The sequence below is a fragment of the Megalops cyprinoides genome, chromosome 12, assembly GCF_013368585.1.
Source record: "Megalops cyprinoides isolate fMegCyp1 chromosome 12, fMegCyp1.pri, whole genome shotgun sequence".
Taxonomy (NCBI): domain Eukaryota; kingdom Metazoa; phylum Chordata; class Actinopteri; order Elopiformes; family Megalopidae; genus Megalops; species Megalops cyprinoides.
In genome coordinates, this window is record NC_050594.1 from 20,353,451 (window position 1) to 20,373,593 (window position 20,143).

Genomic DNA, 20,143 nt, shown 5'->3' on the forward strand with positions numbered 1-20,143 from the left:
AAATGTACACAGTCCAGAGGTATGTCAGATTTCACAAGCCAATAATACTTTGGAAAGGCACAGTCTTTCCACTGTCTCAAGGTTCAGACGTTTATGTGGCTTGTTTCCAGGTAATACGGGATCTGCTTTCTGTGAATGAAAGTTATAGCCTATTGTTCTGTGGAATCTAAAACTTTAACCAAGACCAGGATGATACCTGCATCATCCAAGGGTGAATACGAGCAGTGGCCATACCTCAGTGCTTTCTTCTATATACTGGTTATCAGCTTCCCATAGACTGTCATGACCTAAATTGTTTGTGCAATGTTGGCAACATGCAATAAAAACGTAAACATAGTCCCTCAAATGTTGGAGAATCAAATAGTTCCATGTCAAGGCTGAGTCTTGATAAACCCTCAAACTTTCAAACAGAAAGACCTTAGACTCTGGCTGACCCTGGAGTTCAGAGGCTCTTTGTTGTGAAGGGTCAGGGTGCAGCAGAGCCAGTATGGACGAGGTCAGTTGAACGTGTTGAAACTTGTCTTGTTGTGGAGGGGGATCCCCTCGGCCCCTCGGAACTCAGCTGCGATGTCGTCAAAAGTACGCCCCCTGGTCTCCGGAAGGCGCAGCAGCGTGTAGCTGAAAGCCATGATGGCCATCATCATGAATAGGAGGTAAACGTAGGCGCCGCACACTTTCTGCACAGAGAGAGACACAGAAGCCCTTTTAGTGTCGCAAAAGCAAGGACGTGAGGAGGCCGTCAGAGGCAGGCGGTGCAGATGAGGACAGTACCAGCAGCGGTGGGAACAGCAGAGCCAGCAGGAACTTGCCGCCCCAGTTGAGCATGCTGGTGAATGCCATGGCAATGGGCCGGGCCGGCTGGTCAAACAGCTCGGCGCCGATGAACCAGGAGATCGGGCCAGGCCCCACCTCGTAGGCTGAGATCAGGAAGAACACCACCAGCACCTGTAAGCTGCGAAGATCTGGGACGATGTGCTGAGGGAGAGAAGGGTGTGGACGGGGAAAAACCAGAACAGAAAAACTAAGGCCTTGTGCACTGGGAAAATCAATGTAATTAAAATTCATTTTTAAAAACATTGAACGGCTTCATAGGAAGCTGCAGAGAACTTTAAGAATGATATGATATGCTGACATGTGTAGGATACATCTTTTGGTTCAAAGCAGAGGATCTGATTGTGTGTAGAGGGTGAGTGTGTGTTCATACCAGTATTGAATCAGTGATGGTCATGAGCAGGTTGCACAGTGCTAATGAAAAGAAGCCGGTCAGCAGAAGTTTCCTGCGCCCCGCCCTCTCTACCATGAAAAACTTCAGAAAACAAAGGACAATTAGTTCTTCCTCCACTTTCTAAATAAATAAAAGTGAGTGGCACCATATTGTGTGGCACCCTCGTATTCAGCAAGGCTACGGTACAGCACCGCTATAGCCTTCCTGAGGTGTGTGTCAGAACCAATATGAGCCCACAAAATCGCCAAACATTAAAGCAGCACAGCCAAGATGCTGCAAGACTCACCGCAACAATGGTGAACGTCACGTTGACGGCCCCTACCCCCAATGTCAGATACTTAGCCTCAGCAAATCCAGACTTGGAGAACATTTTAGTGGAATAATTTATTATCTGGAAAAAAGGAACCAAGAACATTCAGAAAATAGTTTTCACATTGTTGCGCTCTCCCGCTGCGCTTACAACTGGAGGCACAATCCTGACATACTGACCTAGTAGTTATCCTCCCAAAAAATCCACATTTAAAAACGCTCAGCTTTGAACTACAAGGCATAAATAATTAAACTGCTTTTTTTGCAGGTCCGCACATAAATATTCATTATGTGTAGATTCATTAGAATTCCTTTTGCTAGGACTGAAGGACTGTTGTAAAAATGTTTTTCCTTCTAGGTAGTTTGTTCTACTGGTTTGAACTAGAAGATTATCTGGTCTTTTCTAATCATATGTGAACTGACATCAAAAGAATTTGTATTTCGGGATGAGTCTTTGTGTGACATGAACCTTGTGATAGACATCTCCCTTTGTTTATTGTAGATGCTAAGACTGACCGCATTGAATCCAGCCAGCTGGCTTCCAAGGTTTATGATAAGAACAATGATGATTGGCTGCCTGTAGCTCCTCTTCATCAAGAACTGTCGAACAGTCACTCCCGATTGGGTGTGGGAGGCCTCTTCCTTAATTTCCTTCAGCTCATTGAGAACCTTGTCCGAGTTCCCTCGCAGCCTTCGGAGTGCTGAAGTAGAGGTCAAAGGTCAGACCCTATTTCTTATGAACAGCTCAGTTGCAGGTGTGAAGACCTGCTACAAGGACCAGATTTATTGTTTGCAAAAGGATAAACACTCCCTGTGTTGTGCCAGACGGACAAGGTTTAGTGTCTAGAACCAAACAAACCCACCGGTCTCGGCTTGGCTGTCCTTGCCACGGTTGATGAGGAGGTAGCGTGGGCTCTCTGGGCAGAAGGGCAGTGCCATGTACTGCAGCAGAGCAGGGACGAGCGACAGTGAGAACATCAGCGCCCAGTACTTCTCTGTGCCGAGCACCGAGTCCAAGCCCACCACCTGCAGCACCCAAAAAAATGCAAAGGGGATTAAGTCTGTAGAGCATTCATGACATCGCATTACGGTCATGGAAAATAATAATGATTCAGAGAATCAGAATGTGTTGCAGCTGATTTAAGCATCATGTAGGCAATGATGTAAATGTAAACATGGACTCACCATTCCCAGGAGAATGCCTGTGGCAAAAGAGACCTGGTTTAGCGTGGCGAAGGCCCCGCGCAGCTCCGTGGGGGACACCTCCTGGATGTAGAGGGGGTTCAGGCTCATGACCAGGCCGCAGAACAGGCCGAACACCAGCCGGCCAATGATCAGCACCTCAAAGGACTCGCTGACTTTGGACACGAACATGAGACAGGAGCCCACCACAGACAGGGCGTTCACTATCAAGATGGAGTTCCGCCTGCATAGGTGAGGGGGGTTTGTGGGCAGTGGGCAGAAGGGGAAAATAGATCTGCGTGATTAGCTGGACAAAATTGGCTGGTTAAAATTTAATATTGTTTTGCTCAGATTCTTGGAAAATTTCCCCCTGCCTTTAAAGTTTCTGTGGAGACTTGGAATTAGACCTTCCTCTCACCTGCCAAAGGAGTCTGCTAAGCCTTTGACTCCCAGGGAGCCCAACAGAGCCCCAAAGTCCTTAATGCTAACAGAGAGTGACCAGAGGAAGGTGAGGCTTTGGTCTGGCATTGACGTGTTGTGACGAGCTCTCCAGGTCACATTGAAGAACTCCTCAATGATCTTGGTATGGGAATGAAGAATGGAAACAGTTGAGTTGTAGAGAGTGTCTCCTGTGAGAATGTGCACTTGAAACAGAGAGATCACTGCAATGATCTAACAAACTTAGCCCTCATTGTAAAACATGCCTAGTCTGCATCAGTCTATTTTCCATTCTAGTTCATTAAAAGTTTTTGCATGAACACCTGGTGATAATGCAATAGAGGACGAAGGCTAAAACTGGAGAACTCCAAAGACAGGATTACATCACCCATGTATCAATCTATATTTAAAGTTCTACAGTAACACAATTCATACAAGAACAGGCATTCCAGCTCAAGATCATTTCATTTCATTTTACATTTGGTGAGGAAGCTGCCTATTTCACTTAGTTAGTGATGGGAGAGACTCACTGCTGAAAGCACCCTCCCCCCTTACCTTGGCTGGAGCATTGACGTTCCCTGTGTGGTAACCAATCTGGAGGGAACCTAACACTGTTGCCACAATGGAGGTGACGAGAACAGCAGTCATTGTGCTGTGAACACAGACAGAGACTAGTGGCTGTATCAATCAATCATTGAATCACTTCAGTCACGTCTATAGAGTAGACATTTAAAAGCATGATTCCTTATAAACAGACGTGTGCTGCTTTTCTGTCCTGTGAAGCTGCAATCAGATAAGGAGCAGCAATAAAATACCAACCTTGCAGTCAATTAATGAAGGATAAATGAGATGTCACCTCCAGTAGAAACAGAGTGAATTTTCAGGTTTGTTTTATAAATATCAAACTGCAGTAAAACAATGCTCATTCCTCATATTGCCTGGTCAGTAGGTCACATTTGATGTGGAGTGGAAATATACATAATAGGTAAAGGAGGTGTGATGGAATGTTTAGAAGTTACTGCTTGGAAATGTAATTTAGTGGAACAGCATACAGTAATGCACAGCATATAGTAATGCTTACGTATGCTACACAATATTGTTACAGCATATTTTCAGTAAAACCTAATAATCAGAAGCTGAAGACATCTGGCTAAGTGAAAAAACTTACTATAATCTATTTTTCCATTCTCCTCTGAACCAATGTCATTGACGTACCTCTCTTCTGTCTGAACCATTGAACTAACCACGGAATATTAACCACCTAGCATCTGTAGCAAAGTTAGTAATGAGATGTGTTTTCCATGCTAAGCCAACCATTCATTATGTACGTATGATCTGACATTAGATGTATCCATCACTATAAACGAGAAAATCACAGAATCCACAAAAACAACACTATTACAGCTTGGATTCCAACCACAGATTATCAGATGAGTGTAAAATGGAAATAAAGTGGATACCTGTGTCGATCTTGGTCCTATCTCGAGTCCTTGAGTATACTTTGTATGTCCCAAGTGGTCTTTTTCTTCCTGTGTGTAAAGTGGGCTTGCGCTGCCTTCACCCATGAGTGTGCTCTCCTGGGCCCCACGCTGCCAGGTCCCGTCTCCCCCGCGGACCGTCCTCTCCCCTCCCACGCCCCTGTCCGAGGCGGCCGCTGCCCCGTGAGAGCCGTGATGAGGTCACACCTGCCTGCTGAATTTGGGGCTGGTCTGAAAGAATGGCAGCAATGGGCCAAAGCGCCAGTGGTCAGGGAGGACAAGCAGGCACGCTGTTCCTCCCACCGCTTCCCTGGCTCCCATCCCTGGCTGGAAAAGTACTTTTGGGAAGCAAGAGCCCTCTTGGCCTCACACAAATAATTATATCCCTTTTGTTTTCTATTCAGGAGCTTTTTTGGCTTTATATTTCAGGTATGGCATTTGATAAAGCCGCCCCCTCCTTCCCACATTAATATTTAAGAATCCAGGAAGATGTGAATAATGAGACAATTGTTATTGGCCTATAAAGAGGGTTTATGCCTGGTTTCATACAAAATGCCAGCAATGAAATGATGCATTGTTCAGAAAAATGAAGACTCCTTCTTAGACCTGACTGCCTCTACTCACTGAGACGTTAGAACTTCAGATGTATAAATGAACCAAGAGCAAAAACATTTTACAGCTCCTCTTTGATGACTCTTTCTACAACAGAGAGGCGTTTATCCAGGACAATCTGACGCCAATCTATTTAAGTTTGTCTGGGATTACCATTGATGTCCATCTGTGAAGCCAAATGCACGTGATCTCCCTGCGAGGCTGGCACCAGCGAGTGGTCAGGGCGGCAGGCCCCATCCCTTGCATGTAGGCGTCACAATTCACACCTGCAGCACTTTAATTGACTCACTGCACCGCGTCACGGTCCCTGATTAAAGGAGCAGACACGTTTTTGGATTCTGAGAATTGGACATGTGCACGTCTCTTCGTCAGATCCTACGTATTCCTGGTGGACCGCTTCGCTGGAATCTTCCCCTTATCCTCACTCCTGTATGTTTGTTTTTGAGCCGGCTGCTCGATTGTAGCTAGTGATTAAAGCAGGGATGTGAACAAGCAAAATGTGAATAACAACCAACGTCAACCACATTGACACAGAAGTGCTCTCAGGAGGGACATGTTGCGCGAGAGAGGACAATGTGCTTGTGGCCCTCTGAGAGAAAGACACAGACTCCTCCGTTACCCTGTCTCCACTGCTGTTCCCAGCACTCAGCCTCTCACTGCTCGGCTGGCCCAGCTCCAGAGAGCAGTTATCCTTTGTGGTTTTCTCCCATCTGGGCTGATGTGTCCAGCGGAGTCAGGGGGCCAATTATACCCCAGTAAAAATCACCTCTTACACAACATTCAAAGACTCCAAGGAGATTGTGGTGATGGTGGCTTCTCCTAGAAGCAAATCATTTGTTTTTATTATTTTTTCTTTCTTTCTTTCTCTCCAGCCTTTGAGGCAGCTTGCCAAGTAATGTCTTCACATTTGAGCTGGCCTGTGCATGGACTCCAAATGAAGGCAGACTTAGCAGCAAGCTCAGCATTCAGACGTGCACATTAAAGCATGGAGTAATTTAATCCAGACCCTGATAAAAGAAAACCTTTAAAAAAAGGAAAATGGAGCATGAGGTGCAGTGTCTTGGCTAAGTGTGCGGAGAGCAACAGACGCTACTCTGTTGAGTCATGCTTATAAGTAGATTCCAGTCTTATTCATGTACCTAGCAACACAGCAGGGCTGTAAAAGCCCCCGCTGCCTTGCTCCCACCCCAAAAAAAGAACAGAACGGGAGGTGAGAATTAAGGTCCTCGTGGCACCTACCTACCTACTGCAAGGAGGAGCGATCCAAGACAATTAAAACGTGAAAATGTTTGGATCAGAAAACCGTGTAAAGAGACATTCCTGAGCACAGACTGCATCACTTGCGTGAGCAAAAATCGCTGCAATAAAAAATAAGTGTAGCACAATAAATATAAATGCCCTCTTGATGCCCCCTAGGACATGGCGTACTCAACGCGCTGGCAATGCACACCTGTGCACTCTGGGTTCCTCTCCACAGAGGCCCAACACCAGGCTCTGTTAACCAGCATATGACAACAACATGGATAAGAAAGGCAGAGGATGCATTATATTACATTACAAGTATTTAGCAGACGCTCTAATCCAAAGCAACTTACACCGGTTACAGTTTTTTACAATGAAATACAGATGGATATTTACTGAGGCAATTGTGGGTTAAGTACCTTGCCCAAGGGTACAGCAGCAGTGTCCTAGTGGGGAATCAAACTGGCAACCCTTCAGTTGCAAATCCTGCTCCTTAGCCACTATGCTACACTGCCACCTCACTCATATGCAGGCCAAGTTTAATGAACATCTTGAAGGGCCTATGGCATAATTCTAGTGTACTACAATGTAATATGATGGGATAGTGACATTATTTTCAATACATTGCCTAGAAAAGGAAATATATTCTGGAATGGTGTCAGTTATTTGGAAAAGTAAAATGGAAAAGTCTGTTTTGGTTCACTCTGAAAAGACGACCCTCACGGCTAGTACATGACCCAAGGACATAAAATTTGCAGCTTTCCTGACCACTTTACTAACACATGCAACCAAGCATCCCAGCTTACACTAAAAGATAGTTAACAGCACTAGTTTTAAGGCTTGATTTGTGTACTGCCTTGGAATTGATATATAAAATCCCAATAAGACGGAGGAGACTGCAGTATTGGAATTGACACCTCCATGGAGTGAGGGAGTTGAAAGCCAGAATGGTATGCCTTAGTGTTTGTCCAATCAATGAATTCAATGTTGATGAACACATCTCATATATGTTCATTTTTGGTTTGCTTTCCAAAGAAGAATTGTGAATGTAAGAAAAATGAAGTTGAAATTCATTGAATTCATTATTTCAAAGTGGACTTAAAGTGACATTATTTGATAACCACACAGAATTTCCTCCCGCACCACTGGGTTACAGTATCATTGCGAGTGAAGCAACAGCATTAACTGGGTGGGTGAAAGAAACAAACTGTGTAACCATTATCCTTTAAACAGACCATGGACAGATTCCGAAATCGTGAGAATTAAATACATAAATGATCAGTTACAATGATTCGGAGATTCAAAGGAATCAATTTAACATTTTGTGCTGTCTGCTTATGTTTTTTTTCTAAAAAAAACAGGCAGTTCCTGGTATTATCACAGAATCACTACATGATTTCCTGTGTAAAATTGTATGGTACAATCACACATCATACTTTCATCCATCACTACAATGGCAGCACAGGACTGTGACTGTAGGACTAGAATAAACACAATGTAGCAATGGCTGTGGTGTTTTGATTGTGAAAGGCAAATGAACTGACCACTGACTTCCACAGACACTGGGAGGGTGAGAATACTTTGTGGTGAAGATATTCTTCCACGGAATGACTGGTTCATTGGATAAATCTCTAGTACACATAATCCAATTTGCTTAAAGAGTTTTTTTTCTATAGTTTTGTTTTTAAATATATGTTTTATCATTTATTTAACTAGATATTTATTCATTTTTTCCTCAATGTACGCACAAATAAAACAAGAATATCTTAAGGAGCACCAAATTGGAGATTGAAAGATTAAAAAGGATGTGATATTCCCAGCTTTTTTGCATGCAAAACCTCATTCCAGTATTTTATTACTGGCTGCATTTGCCTTTTCGTTGCCTAATAGTGGGTGCAATAAAACGCAAGTTCTAAATCAATACAATTGTAACCCAGGGAATGATTGAAGAGTTTGGAATAATCCTGTTAGAGCTATGAGACTGAGAGGCAGTCCTCTAGACCTCAGTGTATAAATGCTTGCACATTTCTGTCTTGATAAAGTAAAGGATGGACAGATTACCTTAACAGGACAAATGAATTGTATAGCGTGCATAGCATGCACTTCTCAGAAAACATACGGTACCCATTGAGCATAATCGTAAGGCATAACTGACAGCGATTTCTCTCTCACTCATTCTCTCTCCCTCTCTCTCTCTCTCTTTCACACACACACACACACACACACACACACAAAAAGAAAGAAAAGGGGGCTAGAATGCTGGGCACCCAACACCTGCGACTTTGTGCGTCCATCGCCCAGCTGAATTCTCAATCAGCGTCTGTAAGCCTGTATTCAGCGTGACCTCTGCCACTGAGGCCTTAGCCTCCGGGCAGGTGACCTCTGACCCCAGCACACGGGCTGCAGAGCAGGTGAGGGTTTGCGCAGAGGGAGAGGACATCAGACGCAGATGGGAACCCTCAGGACGGTCCCAGGCTGCGGCCCACCGACCCTCTTTCACCCATTGTAACTATTAACTATATTATACCCCTTAATGGCCCCTTTGATTAGAGCCAATGGACTTTGAAAGAGGTTTTTTTTTTCTTTTAAAGCATTTTGAAGAACACATGTTGACAAAACTGCTGGCAGGATTTTTTTCCCTCCAAATTGAACCTTGTTCTTGAATGAAAGGAATGCATGAATTTGAGGCGTGAAAAAACACAGTGCAGGTGTAAAAAAACAAAAAAAAAAGAAAAACTATGTTTTTTGTTTTCAAGAAATGGGATCCCATATAGATGTAAAAATATTTTTCAGACAATGGTATAAAAATATACTGGAACAGGTCACTTCACAGTAATATTTCATACATTAAACTTCTAAATAATTACAAGTACAGAAATGAACATTGTAAGGATTGCCAGTTCTTTGCAAGGCACCAGACTTTCGTATCAAAAGCATGTTGTTATTTAATGCGAGTCCCCAGTCTGACATGTCATCAGCCACTTGATTTGAATATAGGTTCACTATCAAAAGTTTGAAACACCTTATTTGCTCGTATGAAAGATAACAGCACCCCTCTTAACAATACAATACAGACTCAAGTTTCTTTACATTTATTTGGATAGCCAAACTGTACCTGTCTGATAATATTGATATATGTCCTTATGATGACCCCTGTCTCATTGACTTCAATTATTGTTACAATTCAATTAAACCTAAAATATGCATTAAAATATGCACATGCCTACAGTTCTTGTATTGATTCATTACTGTAGACCTGAATATAATTAATGTATCTGGATAGTTAAATTGGAGATATACACTGAGAAATAATCAGTTCTATGTGAAGGGTAGAAACTTGCTTATGTTAACATGCACAAATGTTAATATGCACAATATGAAAATAAAAATAAACACATTTACACATAGCATCCTTTGCATAACCTTCCAAGTGCACAATCCAACATTTACCTCTTTGAAATAGCCCTCCCCCCAACACACACACACACACACACACACACACACACACACACACTCCACACATCCCTGAGCAGCTGCGTCATTATAAAACTCTTTTGAACTTCTCACTGGATGTCAAATGCCACATGTGGCAGTGCAAGACAGATGTATTGCAGCTGCTTCTGAGTTCGCATTTCATCTCCACTACCACCCCCACTCACAAACTTCATTCAGACAGCACCCCACTCACAAACTTCATTCAGACAGCACCCCACTCACAAACTTCATCGAACAACATCTCCACTCACAGACTGCATTCTAACAGCATCTCCACTCACAGACTGCATTCTAACAGTATTCCCACTTTTTAGGTTTCCTCTTTTCTCCAGCCCTCCTATCACCTTACCCTACCCCACCATCACCACAATCAGCCTGTTTTTATAATACGTGCCACTTCTAGTCAGCAGGTCTTACTTTGGACTTTGATCCTCACAGCACCTGCGGTCAGCACCCCTCTGCAGAACTGTTCTATATGGGACATCTCCTCCCACCTCTAGCCTGACTCCCAGCTTCATTTTGTTTTCCCCAAAGAATAAATTCACAGAATATTGAAGAATTTCCCCTGCATAGTGACTGCTATCTGGAGCAGTAAAGGGTATTTCAGAGTCTTTCCGATGTCAGCCTCTTGGTCTTCTCAGCTCTGCCGGTGGTCTTATTCAAAGTGGCGCCATTTGATGTTTGAAAAAATTTATTTCAAATTACAGAAGTCAACTGGTTTAATCAAAAAAAGAGATATTGCTTTTATTCCTCATAGTTTTAACAACCTGTCTACAAGGCATTGTAAGGTAAATGCTTGGGATTTGGTCAAGCCCTTTCAAAGAGCAGTTACTTATTTCTGCCAGTAGGTGCCACTAATGTGCTCTTCAGCAGTCCTTATTGCCCCCTCCCCCCAACAAACTACTTCACTTTCCCAGTCAAGAATACCAGTGAAGAGTATACAGCAGGTCTCTTTTCAGACTGCAGCATGTGCCCCACCTGGTCACACCTCTTGAAATTTTTTTTTTTTCCCTCTTGTTCGGACAGCCCTCTGTGGAGCTCTCTCACAATGGCTCCTCCAGTTGATTAGCTGTGATTACAGCCATGTCTGCTCTGCTAACCAATTTAGATGTTTAAAATGTGATCCATCCCAGGGGTCTGGAAGCACTTCAGTGGACACACAGGCCCAGTGTTTCTGGGGGGGTGGGAAGGGGGGTGTATAGGAGGAGAGCTCCGACAAGAGAAAGGGGTGGGTCCTGGTGAGCCAGCTGTAATCACTGTGACACTAGCAAAATACAAAAGAACCAGACCCAAAGTATGAGACTTCCTAACATTGTCTCTGCATAAAATTTTACAGCAGCCACTGACATTTTAGATTCACAGGGACATACAAGATTACACAGTCATAAAAGATTATACAAACTGCAGACGGTGAAGTTCAGTAAGCTATCTAACATTTGTCAAGTCTCTTAACTTGCACGGTCTTACTGTTCTGTTTTGTGGATCACGTAACAATTGATTCACTGACAAGCATTCATCTTGGAGCAGACAGGTCTGATCGAACAGAGATTGCACAACCAGGCAGAACAGCGATGGAACTGCTTTTAGAGAGTTACCAAAACCCAAGCTTGACAATGAAAGAAAACTGGGAAAAACCAAAAGCATATGATACATATTTACATCATGAGCGTGTTTACCTTTACTTCCATGAGCCGGTGCTAAGGCTTCTTGGTACAAATTACATGTCCACATAGCAAGCAAATACACAAACACAAACACAACAACGAACCGTATCTTTCATATTTAGACAGAGGACCGCATTCATCAAAGGGGCTGTATATGTATATTTTGTCATTATTTCATTTTTTAAATTTCTCTTTAAAAAAAATGTCCTGGACCATATGTCCTCTCAACCGTCAGTTGTAGTAACAGATTTAAGTGAACAGATTATGATGCAGCACAGTGTGAGTGTTGTTAAGGATGGATGGGGCTGAGGTATGGCCTTTCTGCAAAGACCTTCAAAGGCTGCTTTCTGTAGATAGTCAGCTCTGTAAATGCTTGGTACACCGCCAGGGCTTGAAACTGTGAACATTTTGTATTCCTAATGGAAACATTCTGCCCCTGACTTTCTTAGAATTTGACAGTTATATATGATATATATAATGCTATATATATATCATTAAAACACAATGAATAATCTAGTACAAAATATATACTGTAGTGCCCGTACACTGGAAATCAACAACTTTATTGAACAGCAAACTAATCACTGCTAAAACACAAATTGAAATACCTGGGATTGGCTAATGCTTACACTAGTTCATTTCTGTGAGGTGTGACAAATCTCTGAAAATAAATACTGTGGCATAAGGCAGGGGATGAAAGCATAGACAGATTGCAAGTTCAAATGTAGAATACTGACAGGTCCTTGTAGTTTTTCTATTGTATGAAAGAACATTGAAGAGGTTAAAGCTTGCTGAAAATTCTCGTTTTAGCAGTGAACAATGTCTTAGCGATTGTTCAGGTTTTTATGGGGCTGAACAATATGATGCAGAGTCAAGAGTCTGTTATGGTCAATGTTAGTTGTGTCCTGTACCTGGGGTAAAGCCCACTGGTTTAAGAGGAACATCACAGCTGAATGGAATAATGGGTTAGTTCCTCCTGTTCAATTATGATTTTCTACCAGCATTACTCTTATTCTTTATCATTATTATTATTTCTGTTGACTTTTAAGTCTTTTTTTTCAAATAAAAAACAAAACAGCTAGAATAGCAAACATTGGGAGGAGAAAGTGCAAATATTTTGGCGCCACTTCTTTATTGGAACTGGTACTTCTTAATTTTTCGTCGGTATCCCTTTCTGTATGAGCGCATACAGATGCCTTCCCTCTGCACCCTCTGCTCTCCCTTCAGCTCCTGGAACCGTCTCTCTTCACACCAGACGACCTACTGGGAACAGACAGACACAGGGAGAGAGGTATTAGGCCAGCTCCTCTGGTATCCGGCTCACAGATGCAAACAGCTATTGCGTGACAAGACACCAACATTCCACAGCACACACCCAAATACACACACACACACACACACACACACACACACACACACGTAAACACAAACGACTGATGGCCACCTCAGTCTAGGCCTATGACAGATCACGTAAGCCATACAGAGCAAGGGGGCAAACAGAAAAGTCGCTACTGGATTTACAGCCCAGGCATCTCTCTGACAGACAGGAGAGAGAATACAAGATTGCTTTGTTTCAGAGCAGAGCTCAACCAGATGCACACAAAAAGCTCATATGGGACAGGAGATCCAGAAATGCTGTCTAAGACACATCAGAACAATTAGGGGGTGGTGGGAAGCGCATGTTTGCTCTTGGAAAATCATGTGTGAAACAGACACTGTCATCATTCCTCCGTGGTTGATCCATCACTCTTTCTTTTTCCTCCCAGTTTCCCTGTCATGTTTCTCAGTCACTATCTGTGCCTCTCCATCTACCCCTCTCCTGCTATCGGCCTTTTGTCCACTCTCTTTGTAAAGAGGAATTGGTTTGCCTCCAAATGACAGACAAAAGCACGGATGACCCACAAATTCAGGGCATCTGACCATGTAGATGGGGGTGCAGTGTCAGGACCAGGCTGGCAGGACAGGGACAATGTACTGGACCAGGCATGGGACTCCTTCTGGGCCCATTAATCAAAGGGGAAGCACAAGCCTCGTGATCGGCAGAGTGGAGATGGGCAGGGAGCCCAGATTGCTTGCAGATGAGGGGAGTGCGAGTGCTCCTGTGAAGCTCCCCTACGGGGGGCAGGGGATGGGGCAGGGGAGCAAGAGGGCTCCTGGGTCCTGAAGAGCACATCAGATGTGTGCGGGTCACGTGGGGGCGTGGGGGCGTGGAGAGGGGGGGCGCAGTGAGCACTATGATTTAACATCAGGGTGTGGGGGGTGGGAGAGTGCAGGTGGAGCTACTCTCAGGCCTTTTAAGAACTCTTCTGGTTAAACCCCACTCACTGCCTTACGTATACCTTTTTGTATATTTAGTATATGAACAGCTTCACCTCTACTGCCAAAGTTTGAACTGAGGAGCGTTTTGTTGATAATAATGATTTAAAAAAAATAACACTAACAAAATACTTTTAACATAATAACAATTACTGGTACTAGTAATAGTAGTACTAGTACTAGTAGCACAATATGGTATTTTAGCAGTATTTCGATAAAACCTTAGACAAGAGCGCAAGCATAAAAAAGTAAAACGAGTCATTCCCTTTTCAGGGAAATGGAAAGAGGCTATTTCTTCCCCAGATGAGAAAGTTCTATTGATGAGCAGGACTGCCTCCTCTGTGTGCTGCCCTCTCTTCTTCTGCCTCCTCTGTAGTTAAACTGGGGTCAATTACATGGCTCCAGAGAAACAGCAAGCATGCCCCTCTGCTCTTTCACTGAGAGACGTGCTGAGGTATCCATGCCATTAACAACACAAAAACAGCCCCCTTCCCTCCTCCCCTCCTCCCGGGACTGCCAGGCTCACATCTGATTAAGCAGAAACCAGATAGCCGCGGTGTCACAATCGTTTCTTCTCAGGAGGGTACACTTAAAAAGTGGCTTTGGAGATGGGAATCATTGTGTATTGTTGTGCACGCATGAAAACACTGACAAAAAATTGCTTTCATGTTCCAAATAAATGTTGCCAGACACAAACCACATTTTTGACAAGATTCTTAGTCATAGCATGAGAGAGAAGTTCATGCTTTACCAGCTATACACCAGTACTGTGAAAAAAATGAGATTCATACACTGCATAAGAGCTCGCAGGAGCCAGTGGGGACAGCCAACCTGCACAGTCTGAGTTACAGTTAGATGAAGAACAAAAAAGAAGAATACTCTTGGTGAGCTGCTGCATACGATGGGCAACTAACACATTTATACACGTTGATATATCACCATGACGTTACCTCCAATTAAAGAGAACTGCTACAGAGTAATTACCCCTTGCAGGGCACTGAGATCGCAAATGTTTCTCAAGTAGTGGTGCCAGCACTGGTCATAAAGCCACACTTGCAGTGCAGGCTTAATGACAAGCAGACAGATGGGGTTTCATAGCTCATAGCTAGGGTGAAAAATAACCTAGCTTGTTCAAGAGGAATAAAACACCGCACCAGTTACGGGACTGCCTTACAAGACCACAGAATGTGGAAACCATGCAATAAGTGACTCAGAGTATGGCTGAGAATAATGCTGCAGGGCAGAGCCTGCTCTCTGGGGGTTGGAGGGTGAGTGTAGACTCTCACCAAATACACCCATGATGTATTGATTCCAACTGATCCGCAGGCACTTGTTCACTTTAGAGAGCAAAACCTCACTAAGTTTTTAACCTGCCATAAATTTAGAGGAAGCTACATGCTCCAAATGCACTACCACACAAGCAATGTAAAGAGCTGACAACCAAGAGTTGCAGGCACTTGTAAGAGTTTTACCACCTGTAGCAATCAACAGGGTGAAACACAGCAGCCGTTTTATGCCAGAATGCGCACCACATGTCAGCTGAGAGGCAGAGGAAAGGGAATACGGCACCCAGATTGAAAGAGCCTGATCTGGAATTTGACCAGGACTCTGGGAACCCCCCCCCACACACACACACACACACACACACACACACACACACACACACACAGACGCACACACACGCTTCACCATGAAGTGCCACAGGCTCTCCAATTATCCCAATGATTCAGGACCTCAGTTTAACATCTCATCTGAAAGACAGTATCTCCTACAGCACAGTATCCCCATCACTTCACTGGGACATTGCTCTCCTGTTCAGTCCAGGGAGAGGACTGCCTTATACTGACTCCGCAACACCAACCATCATTCCCCAGAATATCTCCAATCCAAAGGCAAACCAAGCCCAGTCCTACCTTTAAGCAGGAGGCAGTCGCAAAACTGACATTCACAATGACATTCAGAATTATCCCTAATGTACTGTATGTATGCTAAGGATCTAGGATGATAATAAGGCGATTAAATGTTCCTGATTTCACACCATATGCCATCTTAGATCATTTTATTTGAAGGGTACCACTGTATTGAGGGGTACCACTATACTGATAATTAAAATGTTATGCTTTACTATTATGTATGGTAAAACCATCTGTACATTGTTCCATTTCTTCTGATTTAATTGTACCTATCCCTAATTCTATTTTTCCCACATTAATGCAAATATGAATCCTGAAAAGAACAATTATGGGATCTTAAGGGAAAGACCATAGTGTTCAAATATGTTTTCTGACACATTTAATCAGTTGCCTATTTTTAATATCAGCCACCACTGTTTCATTTTGTTGGCAAAGTGGAAGAGCGCCATATGGTTCTCTGCAAGGATACTTTTCACTACTGTCAGCAACACCTACTGCACACGCTAAATGTGTGTTGAAATAAATTTGCCAACAATTCCTTCACACCAAACAGAATTCCAGTTTTGTCACAGTACTAAATAATTCTGAATGTGTGGACAGCCACAAGCCCACAAATAAAATAGCCTACAACAATTTAAACAGCTACAACAAATAGTGAATAGCTACAGACTGCGGGCCATTGAATATTGCATATAATTCATTGCGAACAAATTGTACAGTGATTGAATAAGATTCACTGTGAACAAGTCTTCTCACTTCTCACTTACATAGAGGAACACAGCACCATTCTCCCCTGAAAATGCAATCAAACTACTCTGTCTCAGCAACGGGCTCAGTAAAAAGTAATTTGATTGATAGATCGAAGCACTGTTGATATTTACTTTCTAAGACAAGGCAGGAATGTAAAACTTGCATCCACACTGGCTGTGCCAGGATGTTATTAAACAGGAACTTACGTCAGAAGTAATTGATTTCTTTGTGTTTTATTTGCGCAAGAAGTTTTAAACAAAACATTTATGTAGATCTTTTTTTGACTTTGCTGTTTACTTTAAAAAAGATTTAATGGAAATGTTATTCTCATACTGTATAAATGATTACATTTTTAAAGTAGATAAATGACATAAATTAAAGTCAATCTTTTTTTCTTTAACCCCCTTTATGCAAACTCATTTTGGAATTGGCAATCATATACTAGCTTTATCTCACTGCAAGAAAATCCCCCAAGGAGTGCTTCGGCAGGACAAATGCAATCCTCTCATACGCTCACCTACAGCCAGCGGATAATTTTCACACTATAATTCACACAGTGACTACAGTGGATAGAGCGCTCATGGAAGGACACTTCCCTGATGTCATCTGAGCAACTCTCAGGCGCCTGACAAGTCATAGGGTGTCTGACAGCGGTGAGATAATGACACCCTGGCTGACCTACCCTCTACTGTCCCCAGCAGAATGAAGCTGGGGATAGAGGTGAATTGAATTTGTTCTGCCACCATGGGCTCCCAGCCATCAGTAACAAATGCCACAGCCAGGACTGAACGCAGGTTGTAGAACTCAGCATCCACCACATTACATCTTACATCTTGTATCTTTACAAACAGCAGGTGATTATTTAATAAGCAATGACCCTTTCCTTTGTATCGAAGATTTCTTATGAGAGTTATTTTCTGAAAGACAACCATTTTACAACAAGTTTAATGTAGCTGTTTAATGAGCAAAGTGGAAATCACTTAAAATCAATTGAAATACTTCTGTTTATTTTATAATATTATAATAGCATACAATAATAATAATGTATTTAAATAATAATATGATAATTATATGATAATATAACAAAATATATAATATTTTACTGTCTTTTGGTCAGCGGCCTTTGGTCTTTGGCATGCTACTGTTCCCAACAGCAAACTGATTTCTCTGCAGTCCATTACTACAAAGGTAGCTGGTTAGCTATTGCTATTTTCCCTCTATACAATAATGCTGTAATAGTAGTCATTGTTCAGCTAGTTCATGAAGCTGGGACCCTGTAATGACTTGCGGGAAGACAATTTGTGAAAATGGTCTACAGTGCTGGTAAAGAGAGGGAGATATAACAGCCCAAATTGCTCATTAGTAAGTGGCTCTGCAGTGTGGGATGTGGTGACTGAGTCAGAGGCCTGGACCAGGACTTGTCTTTTTGTGTTGTGAAGAAGGTGGTTCTGGATGCAGGTTAGAGGCTGAAAGGACTCCAGTCTCACTGAACAATAGCAGTAGGAGCATAACATAACATTCATGTCATGTTCCAGTGATGCACCTCTTGGAACATGCCATCTTTAATTTGTTCTGTAAGACAGGCCAAACATATTTGTTGCCATAATGAACTACTAGCCACAGATCTCCCGTGGCTTGGACACAGGTACAGTTTTGGCCAGACAAACAAAATGACTTCACACAACGGGGAAGGTCATTCATGGCTATGTATAAAATAGCCTGCTTATTACTAGGTTCCCATACAGTGGATCCCAGTGCGAGAGTGGATGCCATATTCCCCCTCCTCACAACACACACAAGGTAGTCAGATGTTTTCCATTGCGGCTGCCAATCTCCAAAGAAATTCGGTACACAGATGTCTTTTGCTGCTTGAGAGAAAGAGAGCAAATATCTCCCACAATAGACCTCTGTCAATATCAACTTAGATGACTGATCTTGCCCGCAAAGGCCTTACAGATTTACATTTTCTTTAGATGTGCCCCCAGATTTACAGGGATCAAGATTATTCAGTTTGGCCTGTGAGCAGAACACAGTCAGGTCTACGGCCGGATGCGCACAACTACATAATCACACAAGCATGATGGCATGAAACTGAAAAATTTGTTCTTAAGCTCCTTGTAAAATGAAAAGAGAAAAGCAAAACTTTTTGCTAACAGAAAATGAGTACTTGTCTGTTTATTGTTGTAGCTGCATACATGAAGAGGTTTAAGCACCCTGTCTGGGCTGCTGCTGTAGAGAGAACAGGCAATAATGGAAACAGTGGTTCTCCCATTGTCTGCATTTAAGTTCTAAAAATGTCTACAAGCTGTCCATTCACTACTGAAGTATTTGCGAACGAGACAACCCTCACAGGACCCATCAATTACATGTGCAGTTCACCCAAACAGGCGTTAAATAAAGTGGTCCCTTAAGCGACATGGCGAGCCGTGGCCTATTCCTTGGCATGTAGGTGAGGTGGTGGTGAAGGGGGGGCAGGGGGCTTGAAAACAAACCTTCCTCTGGCTGGTGCGGCTCTCTGCTGTCCAAATGTTTCGCTGTTTATTCTGGCGCGTGTGCCATGTTCAATGGCTCTGACGTTATGCCCATTCTGAGGAGCTGTTTTCAGTTGCGGCAGGCAGTGCCAGGGTAAACACATGAGCTCAGGGCTCTCTGGTGCTTAAGGAGACTGGCCAGCCAGTGTAAACAGGACCGGGGGGTCTAACACAGTCCCGCTGGAGCAGATGGGGGACAGAAAGCAAAGCATCAGGTGGGTCCACAGTGACCACAAGACCCACAGGGGAATGAACCGCAGATGAACACAGGCCAGAAGTGCTGGAAACTGAAAATTAGCCTACAGATCTATGCACGCTTTGGTCAGCCATTTGTTCAGTGGGTTCCACACAGACACGCCTCGTCATGCCTTCAGTGCTGTAAGCCCAGAAAGGAGTACGCAGAACTGAGGATAATGTCAGCGGGGGAATCTGGGCCACAATCCTGTCTACGCCTTGTGTCATTCCTCCTGTAAAGTCTTTTTGAAGGCTGTGTGATTGATGTTCTTCCGTGCACTGTACTCCCAGAAACGTGGGCTTACACCCGGCCCTGAGGAATGGTGACAAGCACTTTGCTTCCCAGTGAAAAAGAGCATGCGTAAAAGCCGTGGCTCCCTGTAGGAACCCAGGGTGGGTTATTGATGGCCCAGTAACTCAGCGGCCTGTCAGCAGCTCCACAACCTCCTACAGTCTGGTCCCGTCACTGCTCCTTCACTCACAGTGCGGGAGGACAGGAGACACTGAGAGGTTATGAGCGAGATGCACAGCTCCTCCTCACAAGATACACATTATCACAAGCCCAAAAAACAAGGTCAATTTTAGAATAGTGCTGGAAACCTCTCATGAGCCTGAATCCCATGTCCTCTCATGATCTCTTTTGGTTATTACTGCTAGGCTATCTTTCAGATGAGATGTTTTAAAATAGTGACTCTAGACCGCCTGTGGTCAATCAAGATCTTATGACACTCTTGCAATGAGTGAGGGTAGAAAC

General features: G+C 43.4%; 2 protein-coding genes across 8 annotated transcripts in view; both read right to left on the reverse strand.

Annotated features, from left to right (window-relative positions):
• Positions 1-497: 497 nt before the first annotated feature.
• Positions 498-10,465, reverse strand: LOC118786922 (solute carrier family 2, facilitated glucose transporter member 1). Its single transcript, XM_036542279.1, has 12 exons — positions 10,399-10,465; positions 8,761-8,886; positions 4,615-4,808; positions 3,710-3,832; positions 3,135-3,295; positions 2,720-2,960; positions 2,398-2,560; positions 2,051-2,235; positions 1,512-1,616; positions 1,205-1,306; positions 772-975; positions 498-677 (listed from the first exon to the last, which is right to left on the reverse strand). The coding sequence occupies exons 1-12, from the start codon at positions 10,463-10,465 to the stop codon at positions 498-500; spliced, it is 1,851 nt and encodes a 616-aa protein (XP_036398172.1).
• Positions 10,466-10,634: 169 nt separating this feature from the next.
• smoc1 (SPARC related modular calcium binding 1) overlaps positions 10,635-20,143 on the reverse strand; it is a 57,909-nt gene continuing 48,400 nt past the window's right edge. For 5 of the 7 annotated variants that reach the window (XM_036542124.1, XM_036542122.1, XM_036542121.1 and 2 more), the window contains one exon: positions 10,635-12,908. In XM_036542124.1, coding sequence (XP_036398017.1) covers positions 12,869-12,908 — 40 coding nt within the window. In that variant the 3' untranslated portion in view covers positions 10,635-12,868. The remainder of the gene's footprint in view (positions 12,909-20,143) is intronic. The other 2 variants (XM_036542119.1, XM_036542120.1) reach the window with 1 other exon arrangement.

Excerpts from the sequence above, each read along its gene's own strand:
- LOC118786922 (XM_036542279.1), bottom strand. The coding sequence starts at position 10,465 with ATGTCCCATATAGAACAGTTCTGCAGAGGGGTGCTGACCGCAGGTGCT. Across the intron at positions 2,236-2,397 it reads GGACAGCCAAGCCGAGACCG|CACTCCGAAGGCTGCGAGGG; the intron begins GTGGGTTTGTTT and ends CCTCTACTTCAG. Across the intron at positions 976-1,204 it reads CCATCACTGATTCAATACTG|CACATCGTCCCAGATCTTCG; the intron begins GTATGAACACAC and ends TCTCTCCCTCAG.